This window comes from Rhinolophus hipposideros, assembly GCF_964194185.1.
Source record: "Rhinolophus hipposideros genome assembly, chromosome: 10".
Lineage (NCBI taxonomy): Eukaryota > Metazoa > Chordata > Mammalia > Chiroptera > Rhinolophidae > Rhinolophus > Rhinolophus hipposideros.
In genome coordinates, this window is record NC_138056.1 from 34,575,454 (window position 1) to 34,590,480 (window position 15,027).

The 15,027-nt window shown below is 36.3% G+C and overlaps 1 protein-coding gene across 2 annotated transcripts in view; it reads left to right on the forward strand.

Moving 5' to 3' along the window:
• TSG101 (tumor susceptibility 101) overlaps positions 1-15,027 on the forward strand; it is a 41,830-nt gene that overhangs the window by 3,031 nt on the left and 23,772 nt on the right. For both annotated transcript variants that reach the window (XR_013994168.1, XM_081062469.1), the window contains exons 2-6: positions 1,490-1,574; positions 3,487-3,552; positions 6,158-6,321; positions 10,678-10,804; positions 14,122-14,188. Coding sequence is in view for 1 of the 2 variants with exons in the window: in XM_081062469.1 (XP_080918595.1) it covers positions 1,490-1,574; positions 3,487-3,552; positions 6,158-6,321; positions 10,678-10,804; positions 14,122-14,188 (509 nt within the window). In the remaining variant the exon portion in view is untranslated. The remainder of the gene's footprint in view (positions 1-1,489; positions 1,575-3,486; positions 3,553-6,157; positions 6,322-10,677; positions 10,805-14,121; positions 14,189-15,027) is intronic.

A 15,027-nucleotide genomic window follows, 5' to 3' on the forward strand; every position in this document is an offset into this window, starting at 1 on the left:
AAAGAAAAAAAATGACATGAGACTCATATGTAATAATATTAAGGAAATAGTGATTATTTTAATAGATAATAGTATTGTGGGTTTATTTTAAATTCTTTTAAAAGTACATACTAAAATATTTATGGGTGATAGGATATGATGTTCTGATTAGTTTCAGAATAATACAGGAGGAGGGAAATATGAATGAGATTATGGGTTAAACAAGATTGGCTATGAGTTGATTATTGTGGAAGCTGGGTGTAGGATACAGGGGGCTCGTTATTTATTCTGTTGTCTGTCTACTTCTAGATGTGTTTGAGATGTTCCATAATAGAAAGGTTTAAAAAAAGAATAGAAAGAAACGGAGCAGTCAAAGACAGCAAAGATAGACAGCTCCTTGTAGGAGTTTTTGCTATAAAGGGGAACTGAGAAAGTGTGGTTGTAGCTAGAGGGGTGAAGGAAGGTTAAACTTGTGTTTGTGTGATTAAAATGGGAGAAATACAAATGTGTTTGTGTGCTAATAGTACTGATCCCATAGCATGGAAAAATTGGTACTTCAGGAAAAAAGAGGACAGAAAATGCTGAAGAGATGCCTTTGAGTAGACCTAGATTTGTTCCCTAATTTTTGTATTTTCTTGCTTATTGTCTATTACCCTTCGTGCTAGTCTCTGTGAGATTTCTTTGACTTTATATTCAAATCCTTGTGTTGAATGTTTTGTTTCTACTCTCACATTTTTTATGTCCAAGAGTCCTTTCTTCTCTAAGTGTCCTTGTTTCATGGATATAATGTCATTTCTTTCTTTGAAATTATTAATGCTAATTCTTTCTGAAGTTTTCTTCTCCTTACATGATTTCTATTCCTTGTTTCTTTTCTGTTTGGTCTCTGACATGCTTCTTGGAGTCTTTGTGTTTTCAATAGCCAACTGTTCCTTTTTGAGAAACACTAAAAGCTGATTGAAAGCCTTGTGTTCATAGATGGAGCTTGTCAGATGGTGAGCTTCAAGTATTGTCATCAGATGGGGGTCCCCATCTTCTGATCTAATCTGCAAGAGTGTAAGCCAGGTTCCTAGTTTTCTGGAGTGGAGTGGTGCAAGCTGGGAATGTGAAAATACAATACAGCAAATGATAAATTGCAAAATAATTGTTAATTGACAATAAAGACTGGAGTTTGAAGAAAGGGAGCGATCACTGTGGGCTAAAGAGAATTCTGGGAAAGGATTCGTTAAGAAGAGAGAGAGATGTAAGCTAGGTTTTTGAGAATGATGAAGATTTGATTTGGTGGAAGACCTTTTAAGTTGAAAGAAGAGCTAACATGGAGGTGAGTGAAGGGTTTGAATAGGTGGCAAGAGAGAAAGTTACTGAGATTCTTTCAGGCTTTAATTAATGATTAGTGAGAGCCATTATGCTTTTAAGAGAGCTATTAAGAAAATAAGATTTTAAGAAAATTAATCTAGCAGTAAAATATGTACGTTGGTTTTAAACTAAATTCTTGTGTGATTTTGCTTTTCAGTACAAATACAGAGACCTAACTGTACGTGAAACCGTCAATGTTATTACATTATACAAAGATCTCAAACCTGTATTGGATTCGTATGGTGAGTTTATATAATAAAATATCAGTTAACAGCACTTTGAGTTTGCTCTTTTGTTATGATTGTAGTTTTCCCATTTTTCAAGTTGGTTGGTTTTTCCATTTTAGGACTAAACCACCTATTAAGGGTTAGAGGGATAGAAAATTACAAGATCTAATGATAACATCTTATATTTGTTTAAGTTTTAAAACAAATACTCTAACATAGAGCTGTACAAATTTAGACCTAGAGGGGATGTTAAAGATAGTTTTGTCCATTGTTTCCCAAAATATCCACAATTGTGAAGAATGATGCTGGGGGCGGTGGCTGGCGGGTAAAGCGGATTCTCTGGTTAAATTTGAGCAGTTACAGATTAAATGGGCTTCTTGGCAGCAATGTTTCTCAGAGCCTTTAATATACCAATGTGTTATACCCACCAGGAGGGGAGAGAATATATTGTATAGTGTATCGTAAAGTTGATTAACTGCTGATCCTGAACGCCCGCTCCCTCCAGCATCCCAGCGTCTCTTTATATTCTTACGAGGTCATTTAGGAAAACTGTATTCTGGACTATTCCTCTCATTTTGTAAAGGAGGCAAACATTTTTTAAATGTGATCCTTAATTCTGTAGAGTGCATAGGTGACAGTTTCGTTGAGACGAAATAAACGTGGAATTTAAGTAAGAAATGACAATACCTAAAGTTGTACTTTTTTTTTTTTTAATATCTTTTTGTCCCCATACCTAATGTGCCATGGTCAAGGGCTCTGTCCATTATGAGGTCCTTGGTGGCACTGAGGGCAAGGAGCTGAAGTTTGTAGCTGAGACTCTCACTCTAAACTCCACTCACCCCGAGGGCTTTGAAAACATTGGCCCAGCCTGGTGATGAGAGGTGGGAGGCAGCAGAGGGACAATCCTGAGTTTCCTTAACAACACAGAGTGAGCCTAGGGCACGATTCGCCCTCATGTCCCCGTATTGTACTGTGGTATCTAGATCCAAAAACACCCCTCATATTACCCAACCTGGAGTTAATTTAAACCTCGCGTCACGGGGGAGGTAGAATGTGAATTTTACTGTAAGTGTATCGTTCTTACTGCATGCTAAAAGCATAAGCATGTTGATCAAAACTGACAGACTCCACAATCGTTGAACAGATCTTCCATGGCCGACTGCATCTGAACCATTGTTATCAACATGCTTTTAGAGTAAATAAAGCCAGACATTTCGATAAGGTGGTTTTTTAAAACCACAAAATCAGAATAAATTGCAGCACCATTGGTAACTGTCAATGTAAGTAAAAGAACTGAGGTAACAGTGCTGTGTTCTTGTGCACACCACAGCTCTCTCCCTGGGCAGTACGGTACTAATTCCAAGTCATTATTACAGAGAATAGCAGTCCGTGCCCTACAAGTCATGTGACCTAATTAGTCCGTTATAACTAGAGAAACTTGTGTGATGTGAGAAATACTTGTATTAATAGAAGATGTCTATATTTAACTGAAAACTTTTTTTTCTTTTTAATACTGTGCTTTTTTGCTACATTGGGATTGAGAATGATAGTGAGTAGGGATAAACCTATGGGGAATCTAAAATTTTATGTTACGTATTGGATGAACACTTAGTAGGGTATTAGTTGACGGTGATTTTTTAAAGTAATTTTATAATCATGTTGGGAACACAGAGCTCCTATTTAGCACTCCCATCGATTTTTCCAAGTAATTCAAAGCATCTTTTCTTTACTCATTCTAAAACTGATCCCATTGAGTGAATCAACAAAGGATACTCTGTTATTGGACAAAATGGATGATACATTAACAAGTTAGCCCCTTTCAAGGGCAATAATAATAATGAGTTTTAACCAGCGTTTCTAAAAGAATAACTTACATGGGAGCATCTGTGAAAATGCTTGTGATTAAATCATTGTTCTTTCCTTTCAGTTTTTAATGATGGTAGTTCCAGGGAACTGATGAACCTCACCGGAACAATTCCTGTGCTTTACAGAGGCAAGTGTCTTAATGTAATTTAGGTTTCCAGTGTAGATGCATTTTGATTCACAAAATATGTTGCCAAAGAGTTATAAGTAATTGAAACCAACTTTCCCATGACTTTCATGATGATGTAGAGAGTTTAATTTCTGTTGTAATTGAACTTCATTTGGCAGCAGCACCTAATATTTTCAGCCTTGTTTTTTTCCTTCTTTACCAAGATATATCAGTAAATGCCTCATTGGGCTAGAAGAATTTGATGTTTCCTGGTATCAGAGAATCTTAGAACTAGAAAAGGATCTTTGATGCCTCCTAGTTCAGCCTCCCACCCCATTCCGACTTTTCTGACAATGAGAAGCCATATAGTATCGTTTCTAAGATAGAGTCTTAAAGTCCAGGCAGAGTAAGGTTTCAGTTCTTCTGTAATCTATCAGGTTTGTGACAATGGGCATCTGTAACATTAGGATAATAGTACCTGACTGAAAACAGAAATCATTGTGATAATGTGTGTAAAGGACTCAGCACAGAGTCTGGTATATAATAAACAGACGTCAAAAGCAGTTGTTATTTATGGTTATAGTTAGTATTGGTGATAATGCTGATAATGGATAATTACATCTCTGTTAACCAGTCATCTGCCCTCTGCTGGAACAGTTACAGTGATAGGGAACATTTAGTCTCATAAACAACTGTTCTGTTTTTGGAAGCTGTTTGTGAGTTATTCCTGGTGACTCACTAAGACCTGGGTCTCTGTGACTTACCCATAATTTTCTGTAGTACCTGCTATACATGAGGCATAGGGGGGAAGGGCTATGGTACAAAGGTAAATAAAGGATGCACCTTCTCTGGAAGAGCTTACACAAATAGGGGAAACGGGGAATAAATAGATGTCTACAATATTCTATAACTGCTATAGAATGATAAAATACAAAGGTGCTGTGAGAATAGAGGAGAACAAGACCATGTGGGGAAGGAATAGAGGAAATGATATTTGAACTTGTTAAAGGATGAGTCAGCCATTCATAACAGAATGGACATTCTGGGCAGAGGGAAAAGACACTTGAGCATCAAAATTGAATAAAGCGTGTATGATAAAATTAGGGATAACTGAGTCAGATTCAGCATTGCTGACTTTGTCTTTGCCTTCAGGAAATAAGCTCTGGTAAGGGGAAGAGATAAGTGATAAAAAGAGGGAGGGCAGGAAACTATGGTAAACATAATTAAAGATATTTATTTCCTATATATAAAATTTTATCTAAATCCTGTATTCCCTCACCATTTTTCATATAGCATAGTTTTTTTAAGGGGTACAGGACTTTATTGGGGAACAGTGTGTACTTCCAGGACTTTTTTCCAAGTCAAGTTGTTGTCCTTTCAGTCTTAGTTGTGGAAGGGCGCAGCTCAGCTCCAGGTCCAGTTGCCGTTGCTAATTGCAGGGGGCGCAGCCCATGCACTCCCACCAACTGAGCTATCCGGGAGCTCAGCGGCAGCTCAGCTCAAGGTGCCGTGTTCAATCTTAGTTGCAGGCGGCGCTGCCCACCATCCCTTGCAGGATTCGAGGAATTGAACTGTCAACCTTGTGGTTGAGAGCCCACTGACCCATGTGGGAATCGAACCGAACCGGCAGCCTTTGGAGTTAGGAGCATGGAGCTCTAACCCCCTGAGCCACTGGGCCGGCCCCTTGCATAGTTCTTAAGCCTCAGGAATTCTGGAGAAGTCTTCATTTTCACAAAGCAAAGAATTCTGGGTTCTGGAAACAAACTTATGTTTTATGTATTAGGATATATTCTATTGGAGTTCTTTCTTCATTGTAGAAGTTTGAGGTAAAAAATAAATCCAAAGTCCCACAACTGTCTTGATTTCTTTAAGTGAGATTTATACTCGTGTATATTTATATGAAGTGAAACTTTCTAAGAGGAAAGTTATCTGAATCATGTCAGGTGATTCAAATGGTCTTTGGACATTGACTTTGAGCTTAATAAGAAAAGGTTATGATTTTTGTTGAATATATTAACTATTGGATCCTTTGAAGCACTGTTCAATTTGACCATATACATATATATATACATATATATATGTATGTATGTATGTATGTACTATGTATGTATGTGGTCAAATTTCTCAATGAGATTCTGTTACATAAAACAAAGAGAAGGAGATGACATAACTGATTGAATATGCCATATGCATTGGTCAAGCTGTGGCCACCAATCAGCATCTGTTTGACAGTTGAATAGCTTTGGAAAGGGAATTATATCACTTTCTGATAGGATACCATAATCCATGGTCTTCTTTCTCTATGCCTTTCAAGTGAACCTTATTAACTGACGTGACAGGAGTTAAGTAGCAAAGAATGGATTGAGCCAAAAGATCATCTGTGAAGAATGCTTTGACAGCAGCAAGCACACGCTGGCAGAGTAGTTATCAATTAGCTCCTTAATCCTGCTGATGTGTTTTACAGACTGCAAATGTGAGAAACTGATCTTAAACAGAACTTTGAAACATTAAAATATTGTGAGTTTGTAAAGTATTGCTTAGTTGTAGCTCTCTCTTTGCTTACCTACTAAGCCATTATTGAAAAATAATAAAAATAGAATAACTGAAGTTTATCTTTCTCTCTCAGGTAATACATATAATATTCCAATATGCCTTTGGCTGCTGGACACCTACCCATATAATCCTCCTATCTGTTTTGTTAAGCCTACTAGTTCAATGACTATTAAAACAGGAAAGCATGTTGATGCAAATGGGAAGATATATCTTCCTTATCTACATGAATGGAAACATGTAAGTATAAACAGTGTTTGTGAATTTGTTGTGGTTTATATATATTTGCTTACTAGCATCTACTTTCTGTTAACACTCAAAAGAGGCTTCCAAAGAAGAGATAAGTTCACGTAAGATCACTAATCAGTAAGCTGGGTAATCAGAAAAGAGTCTCCAAAACAAATAGTCATGCGCTGTATATCAACATTTTGGCTAACAACAGACTGTATATACAGTGGTGGTCCCATAATATTACAGTGGAGCTGGAAAATTCCTATCACCTAGTGATGTCATAGCCATCCTAACATAGCACAACACGTTATGTGTTTGTGGTGATGCTGGTATAAACAGATCTACGCTGCCAATCGTATAAAAGTACAGCACATACAATTGCAGCACTAGGCTATACCATCTAAGTTTGCGTAAGTGCACTGTATGGTGTTCACACAATGATAAAATCACCTGAAAACATTTCTCAGCACTTCTCCCGTTAAGTGGTACGTGACTGTGTATCTTGTGTTTGTATAGAGCTTTATAATTTATAGAGCATGCATAGTCTCTATTTGCTTGAGTTGAACTTTTAAGAATGGATAGATTTTACAGAGTGGGAAGTACATTTAAAAAATAGTATACTGGTGGCATATATTTGTGAGACTTTTCAATTCTCATTATTCAAAGTGTTCCTGTCAAGAAGTAATAGTAGTAGGAAAGTTGTTTCTGCCTCTGATCATAAAGTTCTGGCACTCCAGTGTTCCTATCAAAATAACTAGAAAAGCTAAAGTACAAACAGCATGTGGATCTGTGGAGAACTGTTGAGGCAATCAGTACTCGAAGGTCCAAGATCCTCCAGAGAAGGGAATTGTGAGAGATGAGCCAACATTCTGCCAGTTTTCCCTAGGAGTCTACTGATTCTTGGTACAGGGTAAGAGGCTGAGAATTTGGGCAGAGGGTTTTAGCTAAGAGCCAAAGAAACCTGCAGAGTTTCTAGCAGGTTCATAGGGCTGAAAAGATAACAGCTGCTGTTCTGTCTGCCAGTGCAGCCAGTACTTCAGGAGCCAAGATTTGGGAGAAAAGGAAGCTACAAAGAAATAAACCACAAATACATGATGATGGAAGGAGAACTGACTCTGGGTGGTGAACACACAATGGGATTTATAGATGATATAATACAGAATTGTACACCTGAAATCTATGTAAATTTACTAACAATTGTCACCCCAATAAATTTAATTAATTAAAAAAAAAGAAATAAACCAGATAATCTAAGTTTTCTTAGATATGCTGAATTTCTAAGCTTTAAAGATAAGATGCTAAAAAGCTAAGCAGAAAACTTCTGAAAAACACAGCCAAGTTCTCAACAGCCTCCTGTTGAGGAGGCAATAAGAGTTTGGAAGCTTATCAAGGAAGAGGGATATAAGTAGACATCCTAGGCTCTGGGTTGATGTCATTGGAGGAACGCAGCTCAAGAGTAGGAAGTCAGGGATAAGCCGTACAAAACCCCAAGCTTGAATCAGGTCCGTCCTGATTATTATATTAAGGTCATTCTCATAGTACCTGCTGGCCATAGGTACGGTGAACCCTTGCTAGAGGAAGACAATACATAGAGACTCGATAATTTTTCGCAAAATGTGTCCAGCATAGAATTTAAAAGTATCAAGTACATCAAGAAAGAGGACAGAGGAAAAAAGACAATAGAAACAGGACACTGCCACACCCAAGTAACCCCACTATCGGACACAGACTTGAAAATGATATTTTTAAGATGTGATAATATGTTCAAGAGGGAGAATTATAATAAAAAGGAACGAAGTGGAAATCTTAGAACTGAAAAATAGAATAGTAGAAATTAAGAACTCTGTAGATGGGTTTAGTAGCAGATTTAGTAGTAAGTCACTCATAATAGAGAATTAATGAAGTGGTAAATGAATAGTTGATTTTTTTTAGTGCTATTGACCTAGTTCGCCTTGCAAAGGATGTACAAGTCCGTTATGGAGAAAATTGTAAATTTTATTGAAAGACATTAAAGAAGACTTAAGTCAAAGGACAGAGAACCATATTCGTGTATTGGTAAACTCAGTATTGAGTCAGAAATGTTGGTTCTCTTCAAGTTGATCTGTATCCTAACGAGTTTTCATTTCTTTCTGTATTTATTAATTTTGTGAACTTGATAAGCTGTATCTAAAATTTATATGGAAATGCAAAAGATTGAGGGTCACCAAGGCACTCTCCAAGAAGACTAAGGTTAAAGGACTTACCCTACAGATATCCAAATATATTATAAAACTAGTAATTAAGATAGTGTGGAATTGTCACAGGAATATTCAAACACATAGATGGACCATAATAACCCAGAAAAAGATCCAGTTGGGAATCATTTTAGATTTTTGAATAAGAGTAGGGTATTAAAAGCAAATGATTATTAGGTACAATGTCTGAACTGTACTAGATAAATACATTAATTAACTGACAAATAATCACTAGCTGCTCTAAAACATAAACCCCAACATGCTGGACGCTTAACACTAGAGATTTCTTGCCCATGTAATAGTCCACGGGAGTGTTCCTCATTGGCAGGCAGCTTTCCTCTACGTGGTACTTCAGGGACCCAAGCTCTTTCCAATTTGTGATGCCACCATCTCCCACGACTTCCTGTGCGTGAAGGAAGACAAGCCAAGAGAGAGTGGTAAAGGAGTACCCCCCTTCTGTCCATCTTGGCTTACAAGTTAAATCACTTCTGCTTGTGGTCCAATGGAAAAAACTAGTTGCGAGGAGGGCTGGAAAATGTAGTCCCTGCCCAACCAGCTGATTCTTAGTGACAGCTCTCTTACGGAAGGGGAAGCATGGACATTTATAGAAAATGCTTTCAGTCATAATAAGTAAGTAAAACTGGAAGCTACATAGGAAGCTGTTGCAGTAATCTAGTATGACACAGAATGTAAGCTAGGACTGCTGTCATTTAGCTTTATCTTACTGATTAAATTGCTAATTAACCCTGAACATATATATTGCTTAGAATGTAAAAATCTGACCTTTTTATTGCTTGCTAGCAATAAAAAACGTAGAGAAGAGAGGAGTTTTGCAGGGTTTACAATAGGAAAGCAATTTCCTAAAGGTATTATCTTATTTAGTTGACCATTAAGCATTTGGGCTAAAATAAGCTGCTGCCATATTGCTACTTTTTTCATATCCTGTATCATTCTGAATTAGTTATTTGTCATTCTGAATTAGTTTGAATTCATGACCTGTTGCTTTATCCTAGGCCTGGAAGTAGATATTAAAGATTAGGTTAATTTTCCTTCTTTCTGAGAATTAGTGTGAAAGGAATGGTATGGTAAAGAATTAAAATAAAACTTGTCCTGACATAACTGTAGTTATAAGAATGCATGAATGAAGTAGTGATTCATACTACAACACAGATGAACCTTGAAAACATCATGCTAAGTGAAAGAAGCCAGACAAAAAAGGTCACATATTGTATGATTCCATTCATATGAAATGTCCAGAATAGGCAAATCCATTGACAGAAAATACATTAATGGTTGCCCAGGGCTGTGGGGAAGGGGAAAGTGGGAAATGACTACTAATGAGTATGCGTTTCTTTTTGGGATAATGAAAATAGTTTTGAACTTAGTGGTAATGGAAAAAACCACTGATCTATACACTTTAAAAGGGTAAATTTGTAAAGGGTGTGTGAATTATATGTCAACTTAAAAATGCATGAGATTGTGATTTAGTTTGCGAGTTTTGTTGGACTAAATCATTAACAAGAAATAAAAGTGTGTGGTCTCAAAACCACCCCCACCCTCCCATACTAGCCACGGTCCCCAGCCCATACTTGTTGGTGTTTGGTGTTACACAGATACTGCACATGCTTACCCCCAGTCTCAGCGTATAAATTCACCAACACAGAAAGAGATTAAAATACTGCGATGTGGCAAATTTTTACAGGAAACTTTCTGAAATGTTATTTATCATTGTTCATAAGTTGGGACAAATCAAACAAGAGATGAGTTTGGTGCTTTGGAAAGTTGGAAACTGATAGTGAACTCTTCTATCAGGAGAAGTTATGAAGATGATTAGTTGATCAAGATGATTGAGTACTTCAGCACCTGATGAACTAATGAATGAAATAGATGAAATATACACAAAACACATGAAGACGTGAAAATAGAACCATCAAATAAGCCAATTTGAACAACTTTGCCTGGCATAGTTTGTCTTAAGTCAGTGTTCGATTTATATTGGAGAGTAAAGTTGAGCAACCTTTATGGAAAAACAGGCACTCTTTTTGTAATTATGGTAGTGGAAGGAAAGATTCTTTAACAATTTGTGTATTTTGTACAGTAATCTAGTGTCTTAAATTTGTTTTGTTTTTAGCCACAATCAGACTTGTTGGGGCTTATTCAGGTGATGATTGTGGTGTTTGGAGATGAACCTCCAGTCTTCTCCCGGCCTACCATGTCAGCTTCCTATCCACCATACCAGGCAACAGGGCCACCAAATAGTAAGTAGAATGGAGATTGGCTTTTTAAACTCAGAGAAACAAAAGAAAACAGAAAACCTTGTTTAAAAAAATGTTTTTAATGACTTCACTTTGCTTTTTAGCTTATCAAGTTAGTGGAATTTTTGGAGGTATTCTGAGGCCCCACATCTGCATGTACAGATTCCCACCAAAGACTGGCATTTGGGCTTTCGTTTGTGGGTAGAAATCTAACTCTGGGTGTGCTGGATTCCAAAATGGAGGAGAAAGAATGCTGGGATCGAGCTTGAATTTTCTTTTTAAATTATGCATGCCATGGAATAGCCTTGTTTGATCAGTTTGGAGGCAGATATAATTGGAAAGGTAGTCTGACTTCTTTTCTTTGCAACTTTAGGATCAGTGTTGTAGATAAGAATCAATTACAAAGTCAACTAAATTTATATTCAGCTATTCTGGGTATACACAATTGGGCATCTAGCTCTCAGCTTTCTTCTCTTTAGTACAGCCAATTCATGATTTTACCTTGTGTGGAGACTGTGGGGGCTTGCAGTCAGTACCAGTTCTCCCCTAATTGGTGTACATTATCTCTGTTATTTCTGGGTTTTTAAAAATAATTCTCATTGCTACTTTAAAATCACCCTGGATAATTGAGAGTTGGTTGTACTTACTTGTTGTGACTGCATTAAACCTGTATTGATTTCATTGTTTTGAGCTGTGATTTTTTTTAACAGATTTTGTTTAAGATTATAATTAGCTAGACTTATTTATCTTGTAAGTCAGATTATCTGAGCTTTAATTTTTCTGCTGCCTAAAATGTTTCTCTTTCTTTTTAATCCATTCTGTTTTGAGCATCTTGACTCCCAAGCTGAAGGGGAATCTAACAGGAAGAACCTTCTAAACCCTTTTCCTTCCCTGCCTTCCCAGATAAGCTTAGTTTTAGGATTTAGTAGCTCTTTTAATAAAGATTCTAGTGATTCTTTTGACCAGAAATTTGTTTTCATCTTAATAAATTCTGTTAACTCCAGTACTCAAGATTAGATTATCTTGCTCATTTAAATATGAAATATCAAATATTTCCTAGTTCATCATTCATGTTTATTTGCTCAAATAACATAGTGAATGCTTAAGATAAAGGTAACCTTTTCAGAAATTTAGGGATTTTCCTGAGCAACATTTTTTCCCTAAATTTCTTCCAGTTTTATATTGACATAGAAAGAAACCACAGTAAAGAGGTCACTACGGCAGTTCAATTTTGTACTCACTATAAATCACGTTAAATAATCTAGAACTAATTTAAGTAAGTTACTAAGAGGCCAATTGATTGTCCATCCATTCTAGCCTTAATACTTTTTATGTATTTAAACAGTGTTCATTACTATCAGGTATGACTGTAAAGAAGTGGTCTGAATTCCATTCCCCCCCCACACACACGTCAAGGAATAGCCCAGAAATTTGGATACATTCTTAAGTAAATATTGTCTTCTAGTTGAGAAATTATATACTTCTATTATTATTATCATTAAAACATTTTTGATCTCCTGTTTTAGGATGACTTGAGCTAGCTATGAGTCACATTAAAAAATGTTATGTTCAAACCTCATTTTTTGACAAGTAATAGTAATAGTCAACATTTATTGACTGGCAACTATGAGACAGCTAAGCACTTCATATTCGTTCTTATTTAATTCTTATAATAACCCCATGTGTTATGTGTATTTGAATCCCATTTTATTCTGACTCTAAAATTATTTCACCTTATTGTCTACTTGCCAGTCTTGGATCCAAATTATATTTACTTTTTGTCCCAAAATCAAAATTTGAAGTCTTTGGTGGAATTGCTAGCTTTTCAGAACCTCAGAACAAGAAAATTGCTTATAATTCTGAGGCGGTGTGAGAGTGAAACTAGCATGGGCGCTAGTGATTATGTATTTTGCTGACACTTAATAGTGGCTGCATGTTTTGATGTTCAGAAAGATCAACTGTGCTTTGCCCCTGGGAAGAAAAAAGTGTTATATGGAATGTAGCAGTTGTAACATTTTGGAAGCTTTCTTCCTTTCTGAAATAGCATTAAACATCATCCATCTTCGTTATACTTAAGAAAAAACTTACTTATGTCATCGATAGATTCATCCAAACAAGAAAATTAGGAACACTGATAGTTGAAGAGCAACTCTGGTAAAAACTTCCAAGGCCCTTGGTCAGAGAGTCCAGCATGTTTCACTCACCTACTTGCACTCTGTTCTCTAAGTTTATTTCTTGAAGACTCCACCTCTGTTGCCTTCAAGGCTTCATATACCATTTCTCCAGATCACTTATTTACCACCACCTCCTAGGTTTAGATTATCTACCTCCTATTTTACCACATGTATAGCATTTCTGTACTTCCCCTGCCATAACACATAAAACTTACCACTCTATTGTTATTCCATTCTTGTTTCTCTCCCCGACTAGACTATAAGCAACCTGAGGCCAGGAATTCTTTTTCATTTTTATTTTTTCCCCATCATCATCAAATTCCTGGTGCCTGTCACTTAGAAGGCACTAAAATATTAATTGGATTAAGGGCCAATTCATCATTATATTCATAAGAAAAATTTCGCTGAGGATAAGTTAATTCTCAGACAAGTCATTTCCAATTAAAGCCAAAATTAACTTATCTTTTTCTTCCTCTATATGGATTAGCCTCTTAACACCACTGACTAGTTCTGTCATTGCTGTTGTCTTTAAAAAATATGTAAAGCATTCTTTAAGCTTGCTATACTTGAGCCTTTTTCTCTTAGTATTTCCAAGCTTTTGTTTTGGTTTTAACCAATCTAGCTGAATGTCAGTTTTGTATAGAACTTCTCGTAGTAATTTGAAGTCTTAAAGTCCTCAATCAAACCAACAAAACTAGCTGTGCTAATCGGTCAACATTATCTTAAATATCAAAAGATTTCTTAGATATAATCGAGAGGCCACTTTATAAGAGGCTGACCTTGGACTAGAGGAGGGTAGGATTCTCTTCTAAATTCTAAATCGAACTAGCTCCTGTCTCAGGTTAGAGACTCCCTGAGAGCTTCTAGAACTGACCAAGTTGACCTATTTGCCAGTTATTCTTTGTTGGGATTGTTATGTGTGTTGTCATAACTCATGTTTAATACTTCGAGAATTATGTGATCTGCAGAGAACTATGCTTGAAGTAAAGAACTAATGTGGGTGGAGTGTTTTGTTTTGGTGCTGCGATTTGGAGTCTTTAACTGTATGAAATTGTGCTGTGGCTTGACAGTGATGTATATCTTAGTGGATAACCTACGTATCCAGCACTGTGCATATTATTTTAAAATGTTAAAACTTATTTTTAGCTTCCTACATGCCAGGCATGCCCAGTGGAATCTCTCCATTCCCATCCGGATACCCTCCCAATCCCAGGTAATGAAAAATTATCTTTTGAAGAATTGTATTAGAAATTCTACTGTTAGATCTAGAATCAAGATAATGGATGCTAATTAAGGCATTAAAGTAAATTTAGTTGCGATTTAATGGTAGATAAAACTCAGTTTATTGGTAGAATTTTATGGTATGTACATAGTTCAAAGGGAGTTTTCTCCATTCTAGAGAAGTGCAACTCCTTCTCATTTACAGACTATGATCTTGATTGGTTTGGGACATTGAAATTCTTGTTACTTCCCTTTTAAGAACTTTGTATGTCCTTAAATACATAAGTAACTGAAAGGTTAATGGAATACTACTAGTAATGAATTCAATCAAGGAGAAGAATATTTTAATACCCCTTTAAAAAAACTTACCTTTTCTGTAAATTACAGGGAACAAATTAATGGTTCGTATGTATGATGGGATCAGTCTTGTTCCCATGATGTTTATTCATTTATTTCGTAGACTACATGTATTATGGACCTTTATTACCCAATGACATAACACAGGTAAATTAAATTAATAATGCAGTCTTTGAATAATACACACTGCAAAATCAATGAGAAATAATTATTAACCCATCTTTTAAATGTGTGCTTGTTCCAGTAGTGATCTAGGGGTGCTTTCAAGAGGTGATCTTTGGGCTAATTTAAACTGGCATGTCCTGGTGCCTAAATGAGATTTCCAGGTACTCTAACAATTAACAAGAAATGTTTAACTCTTATTAGCTTAAGATAACCCTAACAGATAAATGCAGCCAGATTTCCGGAACACCTGCCATAACTAAATATGTTACCTATACATACAGGTTACCTATATATAGGTTACCTATATAT